This window comes from Budorcas taxicolor, chromosome 19, assembly GCF_023091745.1.
Source record: "Budorcas taxicolor isolate Tak-1 chromosome 19, Takin1.1, whole genome shotgun sequence".
NCBI classification, from domain to species: Eukaryota; Metazoa; Chordata; class Mammalia; order Artiodactyla; family Bovidae; genus Budorcas; species Budorcas taxicolor.
The window spans coordinates 7,951,610-7,976,269 of record NC_068928.1 but is presented as its reverse complement, the minus strand read 5'-3'; the positions used below and the strand labels follow the sequence as shown (position 1 = coordinate 7,976,269).

The 24,660-nt window shown below is 46.0% G+C and overlaps 1 protein-coding gene and 1 long non-coding RNA gene across 5 annotated transcripts in view; one reads left to right on the top strand and one right to left on the bottom strand.

The window, feature by feature from the left end:
• MSI2 (musashi RNA binding protein 2) overlaps positions 1-10,257 on the bottom strand; it is a 409,668-nt gene extending 399,411 nt beyond the window's left edge. For all 4 annotated transcript variants that reach the window (XM_052657188.1, XM_052657186.1, XM_052657187.1 and 1 more), the window contains exons 1-5: positions 10,196-10,257; positions 9,861-9,901; positions 9,444-9,525; positions 8,647-8,731; positions 4,626-4,667 (exon numbers count right to left, since the gene is read on the bottom strand). In XM_052657188.1, the coding sequence (XP_052513148.1) occupies positions 4,626-4,667; positions 8,647-8,731; positions 9,444-9,525; positions 9,861-9,901; positions 10,196-10,257 (312 nt within the window). The remainder of the gene's footprint in view (positions 1-4,625; positions 4,668-8,646; positions 8,732-9,443; positions 9,526-9,860; positions 9,902-10,195) is intronic.
• A 499-nt stretch (positions 10,258-10,756) lies between these two features.
• LOC128065384 (uncharacterized) lies at positions 10,757-23,208 on the top strand. Its single transcript, XR_008201059.1, has 3 exons — positions 10,757-11,145; positions 14,071-14,165; positions 22,529-23,208. It is a non-coding gene; the product is annotated as an uncharacterized LOC128065384 (long non-coding RNA).
• Positions 23,209-24,660: the final 1,452 nt, after the last annotated feature.

Here is a 24,660-nt window from a genome sequence, read left to right as displayed (position 1 = left end):
GCAGGGGAGGCCAGATGCCGAAAACTCACCCCTCGCCCTTGAGAAGCTGCCAAGAAACCACTCCCCCGGAACAGGAGGTGGGTGGATGAAACGCTCGGGCTGCCCTGCACCCATCTGGAGAGCCTTCCAGGGGACAGGAAAACCTGGCTTCAGGCTTAACCTTGCCACAACTTAGCTACGTGGCCTGGGGCCACTGGCATTAACTCCCCAAGGGTCAGCTGCCTCCCCTGTGAAAAGAGCAGGCTGGATTCCACTCATTCACTGAACAGTTACCGAATGCCAGCCATCAGCAGCCCTCTGCCATCAAGGGGCTTACATTCTAAGGAATAATTTTCTTAGGTCTTCTGCACCATCATAATTTTTTTTTTTTCTACAAAAATAATTTTATGATGACAGTATCAGCAGACCTTCTCTGGGTGCTACTTAAACAGTTCCACTTGGGGCGATCCATGATTTCCAGGTTTAAAGTAGAAGAAACTGAGGCCTGCGGGGCCAGGGTCACCCAGCTGTGACTGAAGTTAACTAAACAGGCTGAACAAATGAGATCTCCCTTAATAAAGAGATAAGGGTCTGGCCTCGGAAACTGAAGGAGGAAACTGGCCATCTCGGGTGGGGCGTGGTTTAGTCGCCAAGTCATGTCCAACTCTTGGGACCCCATGGCCTGTAGCCCGCCAGGCTCCTCTGTCCATGGGATTTCCCAGGCAAGAACACTGGAGTGGGCTGCCATTTCCTTCTCCAGGGGAATCTTCCCAACCCAGGAATCAAACCTTTGCAAATGGATTCTTTACCACTGAGCCACCAGGGGACTGGGGGATGCCTTATTATACATGGGGATAATTAGGGCAGATGGTAAATTATGCCCAGACTCACTCTTGCCCTGAGATGCTAGGCAGTCTCCTGGTTTCTCCACACAAGGAAAAGAAACCACAAGCTCGAGCAAAACTCTTCCAGGGAGCCAACACTTCACCCAAAGAGACCAACGAAAGGGTATGATGACATGACTGATCCCAATCATTCCCGTTTCTCCAGCGGCTTCAGATGAAGTCATCTTTTTAGAGGAGTATGACCACTTTATTCTTTACAGACAGAGAGGGGAAACTCTTACACGTTTTACCAAATGAAATAATCATCCAGAGAAACAGAAAGACACAGAACAGACCTATCTTCTTCTGATCAAAATGCACTTCACTAATTAATGGATACTGGTCTCCAGAGAGTTTGCCCTCGACTAGTTAATAATGCCCATTATACTTCACTTGAGATGGGAACATTCATATCGCAAAGGGGGAGAGATGAACTGCAGAATTCAAAACCCTTCCTCGGGTCGCTCGTTAAAATTCTGGTCAAAACAGATTTTTATTTATATGATACATTAAAGAACATTATGACAGTCCTAATATGAAACCTGTTCTTCACTGCTACGAATTTTCTTTCGTATTCAGTTACAGCTTCTTTCCAGCAGTCTTGTTTTAACACCTCCATGGAATATTTCTCCGGTGAGTGTTAGCAAGGAGGGACAGCCAGAGAGCAGAGAAATGAGTTTTAACTGAAAGACAGGCTGACACATCATTGACAAGTGCCCCACCCAGTCCCCGAGGAGGGGCACGGCTCACCTTGCCACTGGGACCCTGACACACACACACCCCAATTTTGCAGGAGGTGAAAAAATAAATAAGGCTTGAGTTAACATTCGACTCTCCTGTCGGCCAGGTTTTGGCCTCCAACACCACCTTCAGTCTGAAATTCCCCTGGTTGGGCTCAAGTTCTGTCGGAAAATAACCATTGACAAGGCAGGCGCTCTCTGCCCGCCCTGCCCCAGCAGCCAACCAGCATACCGCACCCCCAACTCCAGAACCCCTGAAAGATGCCGAGGGCTCAGACGGAGGGCCCAGTGGGCAGAGTCCACACTGGGTGACGTCCCGGGGCTGGGGAGTCACCCGCCAGGGAAGCGCCAGGGCCTGGGGTGCTGGCTGCTGTCCTACCCCCGCAGCCCGGGGACCACTCAGAGCCACACCCCTCGGCGCCCCCGAGGACAGACGCCGCAAGAGGACACAGTTCTGGGCCGGGTTACACTACTGCGCAACCTAACAATGGTTTCCAGAAACAGGAAATCCTAGCACCCAGCTCACAGGGCAGAGGTGAAGACTGAGGGCGTCAATACACATCACGTCCCTTCCACAGCGCCTGGCACAGACACTCAGGTACCGCTGCCATCATTACTAGACCTCTCACAGGATTAGCGTCACAAAAATAACATGAAAAACACAAGGTAACCGAGCCATAATGAAAAAGAATCTGAAACACACACACACACACACACACAAATGAATCACTGCTATACACCAGACACTAACACAACATTGTAAACCAACCACGCTTCAATCAAAGAAATTAAAAAAACAAAAACAGCAAGGACCAGGTATGGTATGACCACACCCTAGGTCTTTTTTCAGGCGCTTTACCTTTCTTAATTTATTTCTCACCAAAGCTCAGTGAGATGGAGAAATTGAGGTTCGAGGACGTTAAATGATTTGCCCAAATTTATACAGTTAACAAGTAGTCCGGTCGGGATCCAAACACGGGCTGTTGAACTCGAAAACAACCATGGTGATTAAACCAACAACAATGATGCTGGCAGTGATGAAAATGAGGAGTCGCAAGGCCCTCACCCTGTGCAGACTCTCTTATTCTTCACAACCCCCTTCTGAGGGAGTCACTGTCATCAGCCTCATTTTAGAGATGAGCAACCTGAGAACAGGTGATTTCTCAGTGTTGCAGGACCTGGGATTCAGATGGAGATAACGGATAGAAAAATTGTTTGCGAAGAATGTGTATCATAAAAAGGTCTTATTATGAAATCCCTAGAATTCCATAGAAAGATGTCTTCACCAATTGGTTTAATGTTTAGCTCACATCTCAAAGTCTGATAATTCACCAAAACCATCCCAGACTCTGGGGAGGGCAGGGGACACTTTGACAAGCTTGAGAAATATCCTGTCTTGTTTTAAAGTTGAAAGCATCACTGAAATACTCACCAGAATATATTAAAATAAAATATTGTCCTCCTGGTTTTAAAAAAAAATGGGAGAGTTGAGGAGGAGCTGCAAAGGAGAGGAGAAATCTATGGTTTGACCAAGTCAGGGATTTTTCCAGTTTCCTGCTAGAGTAACCTGATCCAAGTTCTGGGTGATCAAATGACTAACCTGGAAGTTTGAAGATTCACATTTATGGAAGAAACAGCAATTCTCCCAAATCAGGAAACCCTGCTAATCCTGGAAGCCTTCTGAAACATCAAGGATCACACACTGTTTGGAAAGCAATAAACACTGAAGATAGCCCCAAAAGTTTGTGCTCAGTATAGAAATAATCTAACTCCTTTGACTCATTAATTTCTACTATTTGCTTAAGCACTAAGGGAAAAAAATGCCTTAAGAAAATATTTCACTATTTTTGTTTAGAAATTTAGGTTTCCTTCTAAAGAGAGAAAGGAAGGGAAGAAAAAGAAAGAATCACATGGAAGAAAGAGAGGGAGAGGAGAGAAGGAAGGAAAGAATCACATGGCAGGCTCCAACCTGAAATTCTCAAAATACCATCCCCAAGAGCCAACTATTTCTTCATTAATGTGCAAAGCCATTCCTCCCCTTGCACAACTAAAAGGTCCCACTTCTGGGAGACCATGCTTAAAGAAACAAACTGAACTGGCTAAAACCACAGTTTTATCCCTTTTATGACCTACACAGACACATCACCTTTTCCCCTTCCCCTTAAAAAAGTACCAAGGCCACAAGAAGTGGAAAAAGTATTTCTTCCGGGATTACCCAGGGAAGAGAAAAGTATAATTTTAAAAGTGCAAATTTAGCGTGGAAGCCATAAGCCCTTTAAATCTCACCTTGGGCTTTATGCAGCTGTGTTCTCATGACCACACCTGGCAAGCTCAGTGAAAATTATGTTAACTACACACTTGGGAAACGGTGAAGGCCTATCTCAAGCCGTTCAGCAAGCCTTGCAGTACCACTCCTGCAAGGGGACAATGTTTCCAGCTCTTCTCTGCCCAGGCACCAGCCCTTGCACAAAACAGCAGCACCCTACTGGCTTCCAGTGTGCCTAGACGGACCCAGCCTACCTGAAACCAACACATCCCCCGCTTCCTCGGTCGGACTGAGGGCATCAGGGGTCTACAAAGTTGTTTTTCCAAGACAGGACAAGCTGTTCACTTAAATTCTCCTCTCCTTAAGCTCCAAGTTGTTAGACCTCAAAAGAGTACCCTCCAAAAGAATCACAAAGAAATGGCCAACTTTTCCTGCTGGGATCTCAGCAATGCTTAAAAAATAAATAAAATGCTTGCATAAATATTGCAACAGACGGTGCTATGTCCTCCCACGAAAGCACAGGTTGGTCCCTGCCCCAACATGGATGCTCAGACCCACCTGGGAATGGCTGACTAGCAGACGCACGGCTATCTCCCACAGCGCCTGGCCTGGCCCCCTCCCTGCCACACGCTGGTGCCCTGGAGAAACGGGGTGCACCAGGCTTCAAAGCACCACTGCCAGTACTCTGCTTGAAATCTGAAATCCTCGGCAACCACCTCTAAGTGCTAAAATCCTGTTACTGCTTCTTCTACTTACCTTGGGTTGTGCTCGACGAGGAAATGCAACTTTGGGGTCAATCTGGGGGAAAAAAAGGAAAAGTAGGAGTCAGCTGCAGGATTTTGAGGGGAGAAAACCAATTACGATTAATCGCCTAGTATTAATCACTCATTTCTCAGGCTTTGAACCCAGCTTTCAGTAACTTCTCAAATAACTCCGAAGTTTCCTTAAAGTTTGATGTAAACTTTAACAGTCCCTTCCAAAATGTAACAAACACGGCAAGCCTTTCTGAAATGCCCCACTGTGTATTTCAATGTGCAATGCTTTAACAAGCCAGAGTGTGCTCTTATTTAGGCAAGGACAATGAACATTAAACAGTACCTGCATCTAATTTGTGATGCACGGCTGGGAGAAAAGATGGGAGCGTCACCATTGAGAAAAATCAAAACATGAAAATCACATGGACGGACCTTTCAGCAATAAGTAATTGGATGGCAGTTCTTCTCCTCAATAGATAGATAACTAAACAACACAGGTGGAGAAGAGGATTCCAAAAAGTTTTAAAATTAACAACATCCAAAAACCGCCCCCCCATCGTCATCCAACAGGATGCTCTGCTTGAACTAGTTCATTCATCTTTTGCAAAGAAAAGTTACCTATGATGAATCAGAAGGACAGTTCATTCTGTAGTTATACCTCAAAAGAAGTGAAGTCGCTCAGTCACGTCCAACTCTGCGACCCCATGGACTGTAGCCTACCAGGCTCCTCCGTCCATGGGATTTTCCAGGCAAGAATACTGGAGTGGTTTGCCATTTCCTTCTCCAGCTCTTCCCAACCCAGGGACTAAACCCAGGTCTCCTGCATTGTAGACAGACACTTTACTGTCTGAGCCACCAGGGAAGTCTCAAAAGAAAGCAGGTGTCAAAAAACTATGGAGCCTGCGCTGGTTCTTAAAATAATAATAAAAAATTAAAATAAAAGGAAACGTAGGAGCTAGATGCACCTGGATTTTAAAAATCACAGGGGTAAAGATCTATCAGCAACCTAAACCCATATTATAAAAGTAAGGCCATTATAGGGAGAAAGTAAAAGAAACAAAAAATTACTGAAAAAAAGCAGCCAGAATCTAGTGTAACAATTAGTGTATTCCCCCTACCCCAACCCCAATCTGAATGGAGAAAAAAACTGTACTCCACGTCAGACATCTGCAGGTCTCAATCAGGGACTGGCTTTAAAACCCCAAACAATTCCCACAGAAGCTTTTGAGCCTGATAGGCTGATTTGAGAGGGGAAAAGTTGCTGGAGAGAAAATATGGAGGAGGAAGGAATGAAAAAATATTCCCACTGTTAGTTTTCATTAGATTTCTAAATGTCACAAATCTTCGGGAAACCCAGAGCGTGGCAAGAATACAGCTACAAGTTAGTTATTTATCCGCTTTGGCTTTCATATTAAAATTTTCCCCTTTTAAAATGTAAATCTCAACCTTGTTTTCAGTTCTGCCACAGGGGCGGGGCGGAGGGGAGAGTAATGCTTTGGGAAAAAGCACAGAGTGGGGGAAAGTCACACCAGAGCCGATTCGGTTCCCAGACTTAACATCCCCTAGGACCTAGGCGGTAAGACATAAAGATTTACCACTTTTATTAAGGTAGTTTAAAGACCTCATAAAAGTCTGCAGCATGCTTTCCACCTTTAAACATCACCTGAGAAATGAGAGATTACTTTGCAAAAACTAAAACAGACAAAAAAATTTCTGATCTAGGAAACTACCCTTTCATGGAGATTAACATTACCGCAGCTACAGGTATATTCAGCACTGACTAGGAGCTGTCGACAGGAGAAATACAACAGGTGTGGATTTTCCATGTTGTTGACCAAACATAAGACAGATATGTCTTTTCATAAACACTCCCCCAAAGTTGTTGTGTGTGTGTTTTTTAAGTTGATCAGCACACAATTGCAACAAGCACCTTGTTTGTGGGGTAAAAGGGTGAGGAATATGTCAAGAGGAAAAGGCCAGGAGCTGGAGGAAGGTAGGGAGAAGAAAAGAAAGCAGAGCGCTTAAAATATATATATATATATCTAAAATTACAAAACTAGAAGCCAATTCAGAATTCCGGTATCGGGTGTTGGTAACAGCGTGTTATACCACAGTGAAAGTTCTTCCATGGGTCAAGTGTACACGCTGAAACCTCAAATGGAGAGGACAGGTCAAGAGAAAAATGGCAAATCCCAACCTTTTGTACATCCCTGTCAACTATTTTTTAAAAAAACGAACGAAAAAGAAAACTACCAAAAATGAAAACATTAGTTAGTTAGGTACAGCTCTACTTACTGTAGCTACAAATCCTCTAGGAAAAAACTAGGGTACTATTTTGGATGAGAATGGCCGTTACCTAAACAAAGCTTTTAAGGTAACGGTAAACAAGATCCTCGTTTCCATGTCAATAAACCAACCGCGTCTGCCTCCTGCACTGAACGTTGAAACAAAGTCAAAAGCTAGGTTATACTAAATAATAGTGACCAAAACATGTCTACAAACAATTATTGAGGCAAAACTGCAGGCATCTGATATGGAGGGAGACGACCCACCAGCCACCATAGAAACCAAATGCTATTTCTCCCCTGTAGGGTGGGCAGAGGGGTGGATAATAAATTACCAAATTTACCCTGAAACATCTCTCCTCTTTAATTTTATTAGCTTCGTGAAATGTCTAGCTGAGAAGTCTAGGAGATAAAAAATCCTTCATAGGTCCGTTATCACCCTGCAAACGACTGTCCCTGAAACTAGATGACCTCAAAGTGCAAAAGGGCTGGGCCACAAGCTAGGACAAGTCTAGCTCTGTTAATAAAGCAACTTGGAGTGTGGGGGGTCTTTTCTTGGGGCAGGAGGCAGTAGGAGGTATGCCTCTGACCTCCGATCAGAGAAACGGTGAATCTGCAAAATCAATTCAGGGTCACCAAAGGTGGCCAGGTTTTTCTCTTCTCTATTCAGTGTTAAAAGTCAAGAGGGATTTGAAAAGATCACTTTTTCTCCTCTTTTCTTTTACAGAAGAGGAAACTGAGGCCTAGAGGCAGGGAACAGCTTGCCCAAGCTCTGCTCGGACAGCTGGGCCTAGAACCTGATTCCCTGCCCTGACCCAGTGGCCCATTACGGAGAGGTGAGTCCCCAGCAGGCCAGCACTGCAGCCCAGTGTCGCCTCAGGGACCCTGCCTTGGGCAGCAGTACTTTAAAGACCTTGCGGAACTTCTAGTAGCCAGACAGGGAAGGCAGGGGAGCCACAGTAAAACGCAAGAACTCCTCTCCTCTCCCCACTAAATGTATTCTCATACACTGGTAGTGTCTTCCCTTCCTCTTCTGACCTTAGAGACCCATAGCCCCTCAAGACTGGACCTGAAAACCTTCTCAGGCTGCAAAACCACCTACAACTTAAAGGATCTGAGAAAGGAAAGGAGAAAAAACAAAACAAAACACTGATACCCAAGGCCTTATCCCTTATCAGCCTTAGATTTCACACCATCTGGAGTCACCCACTGGACGCCCGGCTTCGCTCTGGGAGGTCTCCTTCCCTTCTCAAACCGAATTCCGAATCCCAAGTGCCCCCCAGGAACCTGTTGCCTGGACAGTGATTAGCGCCCCCCGGCCCCCCGGGCGGCCGTGAGACCGGCCGTGTGTGCCTTCTATAAGCCAATTCGAACGGCCACACTGGGGAAACGCGGGCAGGGCTCGGCTGACAAAGGAAAGTTGCCTCGGCCCGGTGCTGGAGTTTCTTTTCAGGGTCTTGTTGATCCGGAAGGTAGCCTCTCGCCAAGCCGACCCCTCCCCAAGCCTAGGCCTGGCAGCATCGTGGGGGTGAGGCTGCGGGGGGCGGGGGGCAGACCCTGAAAAGAAACCCCCAAACCCCGCGGCGGCGGCAAACTTGAGAACCCACAGGAGCTCTGCTGCAGCGCGCCCCGCTCTGAGCAGAGGCAAGAGAGGGCGCTGTCTCTTTAAACGGGGCTGTCAGGGCCCGGGCGGTCCTGGAAAGGGGGCGCGCGACCACACGGAGAGGCAGAACCTACCGTCTTGGAGTCTAACTCGTGGTGGGGCTGGCCTAACACTTTATCTACACTCGCCGGGTCTGCGAACGTGACGAAACCGAAGCCTCTGAAATGAGACAAAGAGGGGGAGACACAAACAAGAGAGTGTGGCACCATCGGGAGCGGCCAGGAGTGAGCCCTCGCTGCAGAACGCAGAGCCGAGGGGCCCCCACACCCCCCGCTCCCCCCGTCCTCCCCATCCCCCAAGCCTTCAGCCCCCCAGGGCCCCGCACGGAAACACATCAAGGCTGAAGGGGGCAGTAGGGCGGGGGCGGGGCGCGCGGAGGTAACTTGGGGGACGCCGGTGTCCCCACTCCTTGCCCACCTCAGTTTCTCTCCTCCTCCCCCTCCCCTTCCCTTTCTTTAACGCTTTGTTTTATTCCAAACAAGCCCCGGCACTCAGAGGAGACACAACCAGCTTTCTAAGAGGGGGGCTTAAGAGTTCGGGGCGCCGCGAGTGCACACATTAAAAAAAAAAAAAAAAAAACTATGTGGAAAGTGAATGAAGCTGAATGTCATTTGAAACGGGAGAAAAAGAAGCGAAGGGGAAAATGACTTAAAGCGCAGATGTGGACATCCCTGTATCCAGAGTTCAGCACCAATTAACAATAACCTTTGGGGTTAATGGGAAGGGGTGGGGGAGATGGAGCGACGTTCGAAACCAGCCACATGCCTGAGCCCCGTTCTAAATCCGCTTAGCTACTTCCGAAGACACCTCCAAAAATAACACTTAAACTTTGTTCTGAAATAAAGACAAAATCCAGAAGGGGATGGTTTACCTGGAGCGTTTCGTAGTGGGATCTCTCATGACCATACATTCTCTAATTTCTCCAAATTTGCTAAAATAGTCTCTAAGGCTATCTGTAGAGAGAGAAAGAGAGAGATGGGGGGGGGTGGGGGGGAGAGAAGGTGTGGAAAAAAAAAAAAGCAATGCAAATTCTGATCAAGGACAAAACCCAAAAGTAGTTTTCTGTTGTTATTCTGGGGTTTTTTTTTGCACACGCGGGGGAAATTCGGCAACAGAGGTCGCGTAGAGGGCTCGGAAAGGATTTGCTATTTAAAAAAATAACCTTGCACAGGAGAAGTGGGGAGCCAATGGCGGGGGGGGGGGGGGGGGGTTCCTACACCAGGATAACAAAGAGCAATAAAGAAGCCAAGAAGGGGGGGACCCGGGCGTGCCCCCCTCCCTCCCTTACCTGGTGAGGTCTGCCAGCTGAGTCCGCCGATAAACATTTTACTGGAGGGAGAAAACATAACAGAAGTGAGCACCGATGTCAGATCGGCCATTTTGACGTGTAACTTACAAAAGCTAAAGGAGAGCGGGGGGGAGCGCGCGAGCGGGAGCCGGGAGGTGGGCTGGGGGAGCGGGCGCCGGCCGAACGCCACCCCGAGGTGCGCGGCTCCCCGGGGGGGGGGGGTGCCGGCGGGCCGGGGGAGGGCTCCGGAGGGGCCGGGCGCCGCGCTCCGCCGGCCCCGCCGCGGCCAGGGGAGCGAGCCGGGGAGGCGCGGGGCGCAGCGGCTGGAAACTTACCCGGGGTCGTGCTGCGAGTCGTTGGCGCCGCCCGAGCCGCCCGGGCCCCCGTTGGCCTCCATAGCTGCGCCCCCCCGCCCCCCCACCCCCGGACAGCGAGCCGCGCGGCGATCGGAGCGCAGCGGCGGCCGGCCCCGAGCCCGAGACCTCCCGCTCCCTCCGCCCTCCGCCTCCTCCCCCCGCCCGGCTCTCCGAGTCCCCGCGAGCGGCGGAGCCGGGGCCGCGCCGAGAGCCGTCACACGTGGGCTCGGCTCCGCTCGGGCCCGCGGCTCGCACACCCCCCGCCCCGCCCCCGCGCCCCCCCGCCCCCCGCGCACGTGGGGCGGGGTTCTAGAACGTCGTGTAACCAATGCCGCTGACGTCACGGCCCCCGCGGACCCCGCCCGCCGGCCCGCGCGCGCTCCCCTGGCCCCCGCGCCCGGACACGGGGGGCGGCCCGCGCGCCCCGCGACCGCGGGGGCCCCGCCTCCGGGCGGGCCGGCCGCTGGGGGGGGCGCACCCCGACTTCCCCGGGGTCACATGGGCTGCGGGGGGCGGGCGCGCCGGGAAAGGGGGAGGCGCGGGGAGCTCGCTGCCTGCCTGCCTGCCTGCTCGAGCCGGGGACGAGACGCCCCCCACCTCTCCAGCTCGGCCTCTCCGTCCAAGTTCCCGGTCCCCGGCCGCCCGGATCCGGGGATGGCAACCGCCGCCCGCCCGCCTCTGCGCCCTTTTTTCCAGCCGCCGCGCAGAAATTTAGGTCAAGGACGTCGGGATCAAACCCAAACCCTGGCGCTCCTCGGGCGCTCCCGGAGACCCCCAGGACGAGGGGCGGGGGGCTTTCAGGATGGTGCGGACACCCTCCGCACAAACCCCAGCCACAAGTTTTATTTTCCCTTCGCGCTGGAAGTTCTGTCTGGCTCTCGATCCACACCGGCACGTCTTGCGCGGCTCCCCGCCCTTCCCCGGCAGAGGTACGAATCCGTGCCCGGGGAAGGTTATTTTGGAACTTTGAGGAAACGGACGCGATTCCAGTGGTGAGAAAAGGCCGAAGGAAGGGTTTCCGCGTTAATCAGACGGCGCTTTAAAAAATATAATAAAATAGGTTTATAGGGGTCAAGGTCAAATGATTGGAGTTTAAGTCAAAATTTTTTGTATAGTAAGAAATAGTTTTGAGAGCATCTCTGGGAGGGCCGGAAAGGGTGGTTATTTCAGAAAACCCCTCTCCATCCAGTTTGTGCTTTATAGATAGATAGATAGATAGATAGATAGGTATTTGTTTTATTCTGTTTCTATGCCGAGATAGTAAAATGCACAAGACGTAAATAGCCCAAGCCCCCCACCATCTGGGGATGTGGCTGACGGTGGCAGAGGGCTTCAAACACACCCGCGCCACTTTGGGAGCAGTGTGGTGCCGCACAGATCCTGGCGCACAGTAGACGCTTAATAAATGCTGGTGTTGATCTTTGCCGGCACTGAAAACTTCTAAAAACCGATTTTGTAGCTTCCCAGAAACATGGCACGCTTCTCCAGCTGATTTCAGACTGGCCAAATTCAGGCTGGATTCAATTTATAGAGTATTTAAAACAATAAGGATATAATTATCCTTATTGTTTTAAATTATTACAATAAATTGAGTTAACATGGCATGAGGGGCAACATAAAGTTGTGGTTCATCAAGTACTAAATTAATGTTAAGCATGAATTGATGCCCAATTAACACTTTTCCGTTCATTTTCCTGGGATTAGGACACAATGAGGTACACTCAACACCAAAACTGCAGCAGGTCCGCTGTGGGTCTTGGAAACGCGGGCTATGAAAAATCCCAACATCAACCAAAGCCTTAATCTCCCTGTCTTCTCAATTGGGGTAATTCTGTCCTTTACAGACTTGATAGGGTGAGGGAAGTGATTGAAATGAACACATGTAAAAGTCCCTTTTTCACTGCATGCCTATATGGGTTGTGCTTATTATCAATAATTCAGTTCAGTTCAGTTCAGTTGCTCAGTCGTTTCGGACTCTTTGCCACCCCATGGACCCCAGCACAGCCAGGCCTCCCTGTCCATCACCAAATCCCAGAGTTTACTCGAACTCATGTCCATTGAGTCCGTGATGCCATCCAACCATCTCACCCTCTGTTGTCCCCTTCTTCTCCCGCCTTCAATCTTTCCCAGCATCACGGTCTTTTCCAATGAGTCAGTTCTTCGCGTCAGGTGGCCCAAATCATATCAATCATTACTTCATACCATTTTTAGAAAGCACTTCAAAACTTTAAACCAGAAGCCCAAGCATTTTCCAGTTCATTCCAAGCTGCTTCCCAAATCATCTGGGGTCCCATGTGTTGAAAACCCAGTTGTTATTATGTTGATTGCTTATTATGACTATTCTCAATAACAAAATGCAGACAACAGAGCTCATGGGATTTTGTGGCGGATTTTTACCTTAGAACCACAGGTCATAGGTGCTGAAAAGGCCCGTCCTGATCCAGCCCCCTCATTTTACATCAGGGGCTGGAAGGAGCAAAGCTTACCAGATTATACCCTACCCCTACCTGTCAGTTCCCTAAAGGGGGTCTGGTCATCAGTCTCATGCCCTTTGGCTCGGCTGCATGTATATTTATGCCTGTCCTTTACAAGGCGAGAGTGAAGTGCCCTTGTTCCCTGTTGTAGACCTATACAAGCTGAACGGAATTAAACTGAGAGAGGTGCTAGCCATGCAGTTAGAAAATTAGACCTTAAATCAATAATACTACATTGTTTTATTTACTTTTAACACATGCAGTAACATTTATTCTTCTTGGTCTAAAGGTCTGAGTTTGGGCAAATGAATGGAGTCACATACCCGTAACCATAGACAGGTTCCAGAAAAAGTCTCAATGTCCAAAAACTTCACTCTTTTTTCTCTTAGTTTATTATCATCATGCATTTCTCCTCCAGCTTATTCCAGCGTATATAGCCCCAGGGTCAGGAGAACCCTAGGAGCACACCAGTCCTCCACCCTCTTAAAGCCTCGATAGCCCATGACACTGTTGGGTACTCCCTTCTTGTAACTCCCTCTTCCCTCGGCATCCTTGATGCCTGCATTCTCCTGACCGGCCTCCTTCCTCTCCAGCCTCCCTTCCTCTCTTTGCCCTGACTTCTCCTCTGCCTTTCCTTTAAATAGTGGTGTTCATTCTCTCCTCAACTATACACCCTTATTTACTTGAGATTCTCCGAAGGATGGGTTAAATACCACCTACCTTCTGATGCCAGTCAAATTAAAATCTCTAGCCTGATCTCCCCACGGAACTCCAGACTGGTTAATTTCCTATTCATCATTTACATTTAGCCTCCCTAAAGATATCCCAAACTCAACTTGTCCAAAAACACAGGCATGCTCATTTCCCTAAACGTGAACCTCTTTAAAAGTTCACTTGATGAAGAGAGAGAGAGCCCCAGGCATCTTAGAGACCAGGTTGGCTCCTTTCCAGGTTGACACCTTCCCTTGTGCAATCCATCACAAATCTCTATTGGTGTTACTTCCACGATGTCTCTCAAATTCACCTTTCCTGGTACTGCATCTCAGATCTCCCACTAGAGCCCCAGAAGTTGCCTCCTAAACACCCTTCCCACATCGGTTCTTACTCCACTGATATGTCTGGAAAGTATTCCTTGACCTCTGACCCAGCTGAATCCCTGTCAGTATGCACTGTTATCCTGCTAAAATGTCCTCTGCGTACCCTACTCTGTGTGATCATTTGCTTCATTGCTCATCTCCTCCATTAAGCCATAAAGCATTTCTGCTCTCCAAGTATTAATATTAGCACAGAGCCCACTGATGCATGGTTGACGCTCAGCAAATATTTGTTGAAAGAATGAAAGAATGAATGAATGAAGGACAACTTCTAATTTCATTGTAGGAACTTTTGTATCCATGTCCGTAAGTCAATCAGGCTGCAGTTTTCCCTTCTCATATTGCCTTTCTCTGGTTATATTGGCCTCATAAAATGATCTGGTAAGTGTTCCTTCTTTTTCCATTTTCTTCAACAGTGTGTATAAAATTGGAATTATATGTTCCTTGGCTATTTGGTAGAACTTGCTGGTAAAATGTCTGGCTCTGAGAGAAACATTTCCTAGGTTGATTTTTAACTACTGATTCCATTTCTTTGATACCTGTGGATCTCTTTACAGATTTTATATTCTTCCTGACTCAATTTTTACTCATTATATTTTTCAGGGAAATTGTCCATACCATCTAGGTTTTCAGATTTATTAACAAAATGATGTTCATAGTTTGCACTTAATATATTCTCATCTCTGCTGTGTCTATCCATACTCTCCATTCTTTTGCATTCCATATATTATTGTATGTGTCTCTTTTCTGGCCCCATTGTGCCTGAGATCTCCCTATTTTTATCTAGTGATTCTTTCTACTTTCTACTAGTGTTTGCAGAGAATCAACTTTTAATTTGGTTAATACTATTTTTTGTTTCATTAATTTTTACTCATATAATATTATATACATGTTATATTATTACATAGAAGAATATATACCATATATAAAAATAAAATTGTATATTGTTCATGTATCATATTCTCTTTGTTCTATTCTCTGAATTTATTTTGTTGCCTTTAAAAAAATTCTTGGTGGCTTAAGTAATTAATTTTCAGCCTTCTGGGGTTTTTATTTTTAACATTTAAGGCTATGGATTTCACTCCAGGTGCCACTCAAACTACATTCCACAAAATATACAGAATTTTTATTACCATCCCCGGCAAAGAATGTTTAGATTTCAAGTATGATCTCTTCTTTGCCTCAATACACATACATTTTTACATTTCTAAACACAAGTTTTTATTTTGATTTTTAATTATTTAAAAATCTGGTCTGACTTCAGAGAGGTGGTATGTAAAGGAGAGTCTTTATTATTTGTCGAGATTTGCTTTGGTAAATAGTCAGTTTTTATAAATACTCCATGTGGTATACTTTGGTATACTTTGTTATATAGCATTCTATATGAATCTATCAAACCAAGCTTGTTAATTATATTACCCAGATTTTCTGTAGCCTTACTAATATCTGTCACCTTCTATAGTATTAAGTTAAAATCTCCTTATATGACTACATTTGCCAATGCCTACTATAAAATCCTTCAAATTTTTCTCTGTATTTTGGAAGTATTTGATAAGGTACATCAAAAAGGGGTGTGAAAATCTCCTAATGTAACTACGTTTTTCTATTTTTTATATTTTATTTCTCATTTTGCTTTGTGTTTTCATAGTGATTGTTTCTTTAATATATGCACAGATGATCTTTAACCTTAGTGCTTTTGGCTTTAAAGTCTGCTCTGCCTGCAATAAATAAATTTCTCTAACTTTTGTTAGCATTTGTCTGGCATAATTTTCTCCATCTTTTGCTTTCAACCTTTCTATGTCTTTAATTTGTAGGTAAGTTTCCTATAAACAGCATACAGTTGGATCTTGTTCTTTTATTTATTGGGTTGACTGGTAAGTATAGTTCATTTACATTTAATGTAATTACTGATATTTTTAATGAACCTTGGAGGCACAAAACTGTATTAGTTACGATCTCTGGCATAAATATACTCTCATCATTATGTATATCCGTGGCCTTATTTCATTTTTTCCTATTAGGAACACTTATAAACCTACTATTCAACTAGAGAACTAAAACAGTAACGGTGACTGCCAACTACTTATGTGTTGCTGCCCTATCTGTTTGCTCACCTAAAGAAACCGCAGTCTCAATCTTGTAGGTATTATTCTTTTTTGCTTTTTAAAAAGTTTTACCAAATTTTTATCATATACTTGGTTTAAAACTTATGAAAAGGTTCTAAGGGCTCTCTTTTTTACTCAACATGGTTTTATTGAGATTCAGCTAGTTGTTGCGTCTGGCTGCGGTTCAGTGCTTTTTGGGGCTGTATGATATCCCATTTCTGACTATGCCATCAATTGCTTTGTTCATTTTCTTGCCATAGATAAGCCTTAGAGTTGTTCCAGGTTTTTGCTTTTACAAGCAGTGGTTGATAAACAGTCTTGTCTTCTAGTGTATGTGGGCAGAAATTTCTCTTTGGAGTCACTACTGGGTCATGAGGTATCTGATGCAAAATAACGCCAAATTGTTTTCCAGAGCTGCTCTTCTAATCTATACTCCCCTAGCAGCAGCAGCAGAAGCAGTGTGTAAGACAGCCTGTTGATCTGCTGATTTCGGACATTTGGAACTGGGGTCTCAGTTTTGTGCCTTCTATTTTGCTTTCTCTAGGTTTTTTGTTGACTTCCTTTCTTTTCTTCTATTGAAGTGATGAAGAATTCTTTTTTTCCCTTTTCCTCTTTAACTAGTTTAGGAGTTGTAAGATACATTTCTATTCCTTTAGTGATTACTTTACAATTTTTAACGTGTACACTTAATACAGCCTCCCTAAAACTCTAAAACCAAGCAGAGAATTATTCAACTTCAATTGCATTCTCCTTCTTACATGTAATTGCGTCTTATTTTAGACCCACCTGGTTTTTATACCCCTAAATTTAGTCACTGCTGTCATCTTAGTTTTATACATTGTTTAGATTTGCCTGTATTTACCATTTTGTTCATCTTTGTTTCCAGCACGTTTTTCTCCTCTTTTTCTAGGTACCAGCCCTTTCCCTTGAAACATATCCTTTAATCGTTTTTTGGGTTTGAGGGGAGGTTATGTGAGTGACATGCTTTCTCCATTAGTATAAAATTGTCTTATTTCACGCTTACCCTTGAATGATGATTTCTCTGGGTGTAGAATTCTAGATTGAAAGTTATTTTACCCTTTAGCACTTGTTTTTTTAATATGTCATGTCTTCTTGTTTTTATTTATTGTTGAGACATCTGCTGCCAGTCCAAATGTCATTCCTTCGTAGGTAATCTTTTTTTCTTTCTGGTTTTAAGATTTTTCTCTTGGTCTTTGGCTTCCTGCATTCTCACCATGCTGTGTTCAGGTGTGAATCTCTTTTATTTATATGGTTCAAGGTTCACTGCATATCCGAAAATGCCAGGATGCATGCTTCTGATCAGATCCGTAGCACTGTCCGCCGTCGTCTATGTAAATCCCGTCTCTCTTGCACTGCCTCTGTTCTGGCCTTTCTGCTGCTGCTGCTGCTGCTATGTCGCATCAGTCGTGTCCGACTCTGTGCAACCCCACAGACGGCAGCCCGCCAGGCTCCCCCGTCCCTGGGACTCTCCAGGCAAGAACACTGGAGTGGGTTGCCATCTCCCGCTCCAGTGCATGAAAGTGAAAAGTGAAAGTGAAGTCACTCAGTCGTGTCCGACTCTTAGCGACCCCATGGACGGCAGCCTACTGGTGCTCATATTAGGTGTATAACGCACCTTGTCTTTCCATGCGGTATGTGTGTTTGCGCTCAGTTGTGACCCACTCTCTGAGACCACATGGACTGTAGCTTGCCAGGCTCCTCTGTCCATGGAATTTTACAAGAATACTGGAGTGGGTTGCCAGTTCCTGCTCCAGGGGATCTTCCTGATCCAGGGATCCAGCCCGAGTCTCCGGTGTCTCCTGCGTTGGCAGGCAGATTCTTTACCACTGAGCTACCTGAGAAGCCCCTCTGTGCAACATACCCTGAACTTTTCTCTCAGACCTTCTATCACTTTGACTCCTTGTGCTGCTTCTTGAACGTTTTCTTCAGATCCACTTGCTATTTTTTCTTCAGCTACGTCTAACCTGCTGTGTAACTCATCCATTGAGCTTTTCATTTCAATGACTTGATGTGTCATTTCCAAAACTTCTGTTTAGTCATCTTTCAAATCTACCATTTTTTTTAATAGTTACGTAATTTTCTCACAGTTCCAAATGTTCTTTATGTCTTTGATAATTTTAAACTGACTTATTGCACAGTCTGTCTGATAGTTCTGTTGTTTGAGGTCCTTGGAACTCATATCTACTACATCTTGGCTACGGTGGATTGTATCCATGTATGTTTTGTAGATTAGTGTTGGGTCAGTATTTTTAGCTTTATTTTTCACCTTTGGGGTTCCTGGACCATACAGGAGAGGTACATTTCAGTTCCAGTTTCTGGGTAAATTACAGCCCAGAACACTGGGCTAGAGTCCCAAATCCTCAGCAAAGACTCCTCTCCACTTTTAACTTATGCCAAGACAAATTTTCTTGTCTCTCTGTGCCGCTAGGGAGATTTTCATCCAGTGAATTATTTCTGTAGTGATTCATCCCTTTGAGGGTTCCAGATTTATCTGGGGATCTCGGTTCCATCTCCCCAGTTTAACAGATCCCAATGCAGTCTCCTTTCCATTCTGATGCTCCTTTCCATTCCAGCCTTTCAAGGCCAAGCGCACCTGCCTGCAACCAGCTCCACGGCCTCCTCTTTGCTCACCTCCTCCTTGCTGTCATCTCCCTCTTGTTTCTGGCACTAGAGACGTTTTCTTTTGTCCCATGAGCTCATTTGAATGGGTGCTTACTGCATCTTGACCAATATTTATGCTGCTGCTGCTAAGTCGCTTCAGTCGTGTCCAACCCTGTGCGACCCCATAGACAGCAGCCCATCAGGCTCCCCCGCCCCTGGGATTCTCCAGGCAAAAACACTGGAGTGGGTTGCCATTTCCTTCTCCCATGCATGAAAGTCAAAAGTGAAAGTGAAGTCACTCAGTCATGTCTGACTCTTAGCAACCCCATGGACTGCAGCCTACCAGGCTCCTCCGTCCATGGGATTTTCCAGGCAAGAGTACTGAAGTGGGGTGCCATTGCCTTCTCCAACCAATATTTATACATGGTGTTTATTTATAAACCAGTATTTCTAGTGGGAGGATTTTGAAGTTATTTAGTCTGCCATATTGCCAGAAATGGAAACTCACTTCCATTTAATTTTTTGTATCTTCCATTCCAGATTCATTTTTTTCTTAGAATACTGTGGCATCTAGGATTTCAGAATCTTTTTTTTTTTTCTGAACAATATTCTATGGGTGAGGCAGCATTAGAATTATCTCAAATGAGGCAAATAGTGGTCAGTATAGCTATTCACTATAATCCCTGGAGAACTTCATAAAATACTGAAGTTCTTGGTTAAAATACTAAAATACTTGGTTCCACCTACAAGATTCTGATTTAATTTTCCTGGGGGACAGTGTGCACAGTGATCTTTTTTAAAACTTCTCAAGTGATTCTAATGTGCCACCAAGGTTGAACGTGCCTGTTTGAAAACACACTGATGAAACAAACAGACCATAATATTCTCTGGGCCCCACCCTAAATTGCCTGATTTATTTTGTCTGAGGGGAGCCCCAGACATCTCTTTTTTCTTTTTTTAAAAAATGTCCCTGATTATTGTAGTGTGGATCCAGAACTAACGATTTACCTGGGCATATCCAGGCAGAAGGGAGGAGTTAAGTAAAGTTAGAGCTGGAATCATGAGCAGTGATCTAGTAAAGTTAGAGCTGGAATCATGAGCAGTGATCTAGTAAAGTCAGAGCTGGAATCATGAGCAGTGATCTAGGCGAACACTTCCTAGTTGTCTGCACAGCCATCCATGGGACTCGTGGGGAGCTTCTTCATTTTACAGATTCCTGGCGATTGTGACCTGGTAGATTTAATGTGAGGCCGGAGAGCCTTTTATTACCCAGAAGACTGTGGTGGCCCACTAGGTTTGGAAACCGCTCAGCTAGCCCAGTCTTGTTTGACAAAGGAGGAAACCAGCCCTGAGAGAAGTGTTTTGGGGTTTTTTTTTCCCCTCAAGGTCGCTGAGCTGATTAAGAAGAAAGCTGACTCCTACCTTCCAATCTTGTGTCCATTTCATCTGCTTCCAAACATAAAGCCACCTGCTGCTTTTGCAAGATCTTGGCTGGTTTAAAAAGGCAGATTCGGGATTTGTGTGCAGGGATTTCAGGAATGTGGGGTCTTCTGGTTTGTTTTGTGTGTGCATGGCACAGGAGATGGGAAACAAAGCAGTCTGCTGCCTTGCATGAAGGTTCTTCTAGTAGCCAGGCGACCTTGAGCGGAAAAGCCACCCTCAGTCTCCAGTACCCCATCTGTAAACTGTGGGTCATGATGGTTTTAAAGTATCTTGGTCCTCCCGCAAGAGGCGGAGCCTAATCTCCCCACTCCCACCCCGGGCCCCCCAGCGTGGGCTGTACTTAGTCACTGGGTTCTGATGAATAGGATGTGGAGGAAGTGATGGTGGATGAATTCCAAGGCTGGATCAGAAAAGGCACCTGGCTTCCACCTGGCTCCATCTCTCAGGTCACTCTAGGGAAAGCCAGCTTTCATGCCATCAAGATGCTCAAAGAGCCTGATAGACAGGCCCACGTGGAGAAGACTTGCAGTTTCCTGTCAGCAACCTGAACTAGCCTGCCAGGATTGTGAGACAACCTTAAAGCCACCTCTGCCAGCCCCACCCCAGCCTTCAGATGACAGCTGCCCCCGCTCACACTCAACAGGAACTTCCCTAGTAACCTGGAGCCAGAACCTTCCAGCTAAGCCACACCCAATTCCTGCCCCTCAGAAACATTCAATACCTGTTTAAAACTACTAAGTTTTGGACTGTCTTGTTACACAGAATAAATGACGAATACAGAGATTCTTGGGTTTCCCTGATAGCTCAGTTGGTAAAGAATCTGCCTGCAATGCCGGAGACCCCAGTTCGATTCCTGGTCGGGAAGATATCCCTTGGAGAAAAGATAGGCTACCCACTCCAGTAATCTTGGGTTTCCCTTGTGGCTCAGCTGGTGAAGAATCCACCTGCAATGTGGAAGACCTGGGTTCAATCCCTGAGTTGGGAAGATCCCCTGGAGAAGGGAAAGGCTACCCACTCCAGTATTCTGGCCTGGAGAATTCCATGGACTCTGTAGTCCATGGGGTCACAAAAAATCGTACATGACTGAGCGACTTTCACTTCACTTCACAGAGATACTTAAATAACACATGGAAATGGAGCTGCTTACCTCATAGGTTTGCCGCAAGATTCGTGCACTAACGTTTACAGAGTGCTTTAGTTAGACTCTGGCCAAATGAACTGTGTACTAGATATAAAGAAGGGATTGCATATTATTAATGTTATCAGATTGCAACACATTTCATGTTCAATTACCTGCAGTGCTCTTTCTGGAGCATCGCTTTGCTCATCTGCTTATCCCCACTGCACACTTGTAAAAGGTCACTGTCAAGATACAAAAGTATAGGTATGATTTAAATGTCTTGACTCAGTTACTAACAACCGTGAGCATGTTTTCAAATTGGAAAAGCAAGAGCCATTTAAACTCACTGTTTTTCCGCAAAAGGCTCTTTGTTTACTTTCTGGTATTGCATATCACTGGCAGGCCCAGCGCCTCTCTGATTAAAGAGTTCGTTCACTTTATCTGTCTCCTGTAGCTTCACAAGCCTTACTCTTAAGAACAGACATGGCAGACTTTGCACCAAAAAACCAAACCATACTTTTAACCAGAAAATATTTAGTGAAGTGAATTTTTATTTATGAAAAGTCCACCAAGCATAAATTACTTGTCTGAAAGTAATGGGCTCTTTGTAGCTCCCTTAAATAAATAAATAGCTTCTTTTCTCAAGTGTTGTGACTTTTGAGCATGCTCAAATTCACGGCTAGTTTGTTTTCTTCCAGGAAATAAAAAATAAGCATGTGCGTCAGATCCTAAATCAGTCTTTCTTCTAGAAATGCATAATGTGAGAAGGGCTTGCCAGGTGACTCAGTGATTAAGAATCCGCCTGCAGTGCAGGAGACACAAGAGACATGGGTTCCATCCCTGGGTGGGGAAGATCTCCTGGAGAAGGAAATGGCAACCCAGGAAATCCCATAGACAGAGGAGCCTGGTGGGCGACAGTCCACGGGGATGCAAAAGATTCAGACGCAATTGAGCATAATATGGGAAAGCCAAGGTAGTTTCCTTCCGACTGTCACACTGGAGGTATGTAGTATCTGGAAAAGCATGAAAAAAGGCAGAGGGTGTGAGACTGAGAAAAAGGAAAATTATATTTTTCAAACACTCTTTACTGATCTAACACAGCTATCTTTATCTGTAATTTATTTAGTCCTAACTAAATTTGTTTATTTGTTTGATACATTTGGAAGCATAAAAGTTGCCTTTATTTAATAGATGGAGAAAATTACTTTTGTTTCATTATTTTTTTCCAAAGTGGGAAGGGATATGCAAAAAAGTTCTCTAATGGAGGCAGAGGAATGTGTTTAGTCAAAAATTTTCCTTCTTTCCTTTTCCATTTCCACATTGGACACAGGTAGACACCTGGTGTTGTGGTTGCTCTCTTTTTTTAAACTTTTAAAATTTTCTTTAAAAACTTTTTTATTTTTTAAATGTAAAAATTTTATCTTTTAATATTCATTAAGACTCTGGTTTTCCAGTGGTCATGTATGGATGTGAGAGTTGGACTATAAAGAAAGCTGAGCACCGAAGAATTGATGCTTTTGAACTATGGTGTTGGAGAAGACTTGAGAGTCCCTTGGACTACAAGGAGATCCAACCAGTCCATCCTAAAGGAGATCAGTCCTAGGTGTTCACTGGAAGGACTGATGTTGAAGCTGAAACTCCAATACTTTGGCCACCTGATGCGAAGAGCTGACTCATTTGAAAAGACCCTGATGCTGGGAAAGATTGAGGGCAGGAGGAGAAAGGGACAACAGAGGATGAGATGGTTGGATGGCATCGCTGACACAATGGACATGGGTTTCGGTGGACTCCAGGAGTTGGTGATGGACAGGGAGGCCTGGTGTGCTGCGGTTCATGGGGTCTCAAAGAGTCGGACATGACTGAGCGACTGAACTGAACTATTTTATTATTGTTATTATTTTTTATCTTTTGGCCAAACTGCACAGAATGTGAGATCTTAGATCTTACTTCCCTGGTCAGGGATCAAACCCATGCCCCCTGCATTGGCAGCACAGTCTTATGCTCTGGACCACCAGGCAAGTCTCTTTGTTCTCTTTTGTTCCCTCTGCCTTCCTCTTTCCTTATCTCCAACTCAGAATTATCAGGTTAACCAGGACGAACGCTCCCTGCACACCTAGCTGAATGAGAACAGGTTGCACCCCTAATAAATCAATATCATGTACTGAGTGTCCACAGCGGAGTATCCTTGCAGCCACCGTGGGGACTGGGTTGGAACTCTGAATTCTTCAGAAGTTGCAGGAAGTGGACGGTAGCTTGGGGTTGGGTGAGAGGCTGGCTCCAGTCCCTCTGGGTGACAACATCCTCCAGATGACACCTTCTGCCATCCTGGTGAGCCCCCTCCGCAACCACGGCTCTCTTATTTAGTGTGGTACGGTAGGCGCAAGAGAGAAGCATCAGGAATTAAACAGAAAGCCACCGTTCTCATTAAAAATATCCCAGGGCTGCTCTCCCACATACCTTAAAGCTGTTGAACTGCTCGCAGTTTGTCATTCTGTCGTCATTATTCTTACACATGTAGGTAAATATTTTATTAAACGTCTTCACTGCTTGGCAGTGACTGGGCCCTTTGCCTCCTAGCCTGGCCGGCACCCAGCACTGCCTGGGCGGGTGGGTGGGCAGTGGGCTCTGTGAACACTCCACGGTGTTAATGGAGTGGCAGTGCTCTCTACCTGGAAACCATTTTCTCCAGCCTCTTGGGTTTAATCTTCCATTTCTTCTTCTTCCTTAAATCATTTACCAACTTAGTCTTAATGAAAGGCACCGGGTTGGGCGGGGGTTGCCGCAAGAAAACAGCTACGCCTTTTAACTCCACCTGGAAGTGGGTGAGACCATGCCACCATCACCTTCCCTTCCACCTCTGTCCCCACTTGGGAACCTGCTCCACCCACTCCATGACCTGCCTCACCAAACAGAAATCTAAATATCACAGCTGGAAATATGCAGGACCCCTCCACCCATGCCGACTCACATGCTCTGCAGAACCTCACGTTCTCAATGTCATCTCCACCACCGAGCGCCATGGCCCCATCAGCTCGCCAGTTTACCAGCAACCAGTGGGTAGCTCAGGCCCACAAACCCACCTGTTAGTCTGGACCAACTTTGGGTCCGCTTCTTCGAAAGTCTTTGCTTTTTACCATCACACAGTACTGGACGTGGCCAAAGCAGCAGTAAGGAGTGTGGCTGTAGTCATCTCCTCTGCTCTCTGACTCTTCAGGAAGCCACCCGGACAAGATCTACTTCTATGGGAGAAACTCTGGAGGACCATGGGTCTGACCCCCTCTTCTGGTGGATGCCGGGAGCGCCTGCCCACACCACTGCATCTCGGTTCCCTCTGCTGGTGCAGGGAAGAGAAGCTCGCTCTCCACTCTGAGCCCAGATGGCAGGGTTCAAGGCCCCGCTCTCAGTTTCTGAGACCCAGGTCCCACAGCTCTAGGTGTTTCCTGAAGATGAAACCAAGACTCACCACTGTAGCCCACTCGGCAGTTTCTACAACTACCAATTAGCTAAGTCCAAGTGGCTGAAAAACTAATGAACCTTGAAGGGGAAGGAGAGGGGGTCGCCCTGTTATTGCTGAAGGGGGACATTG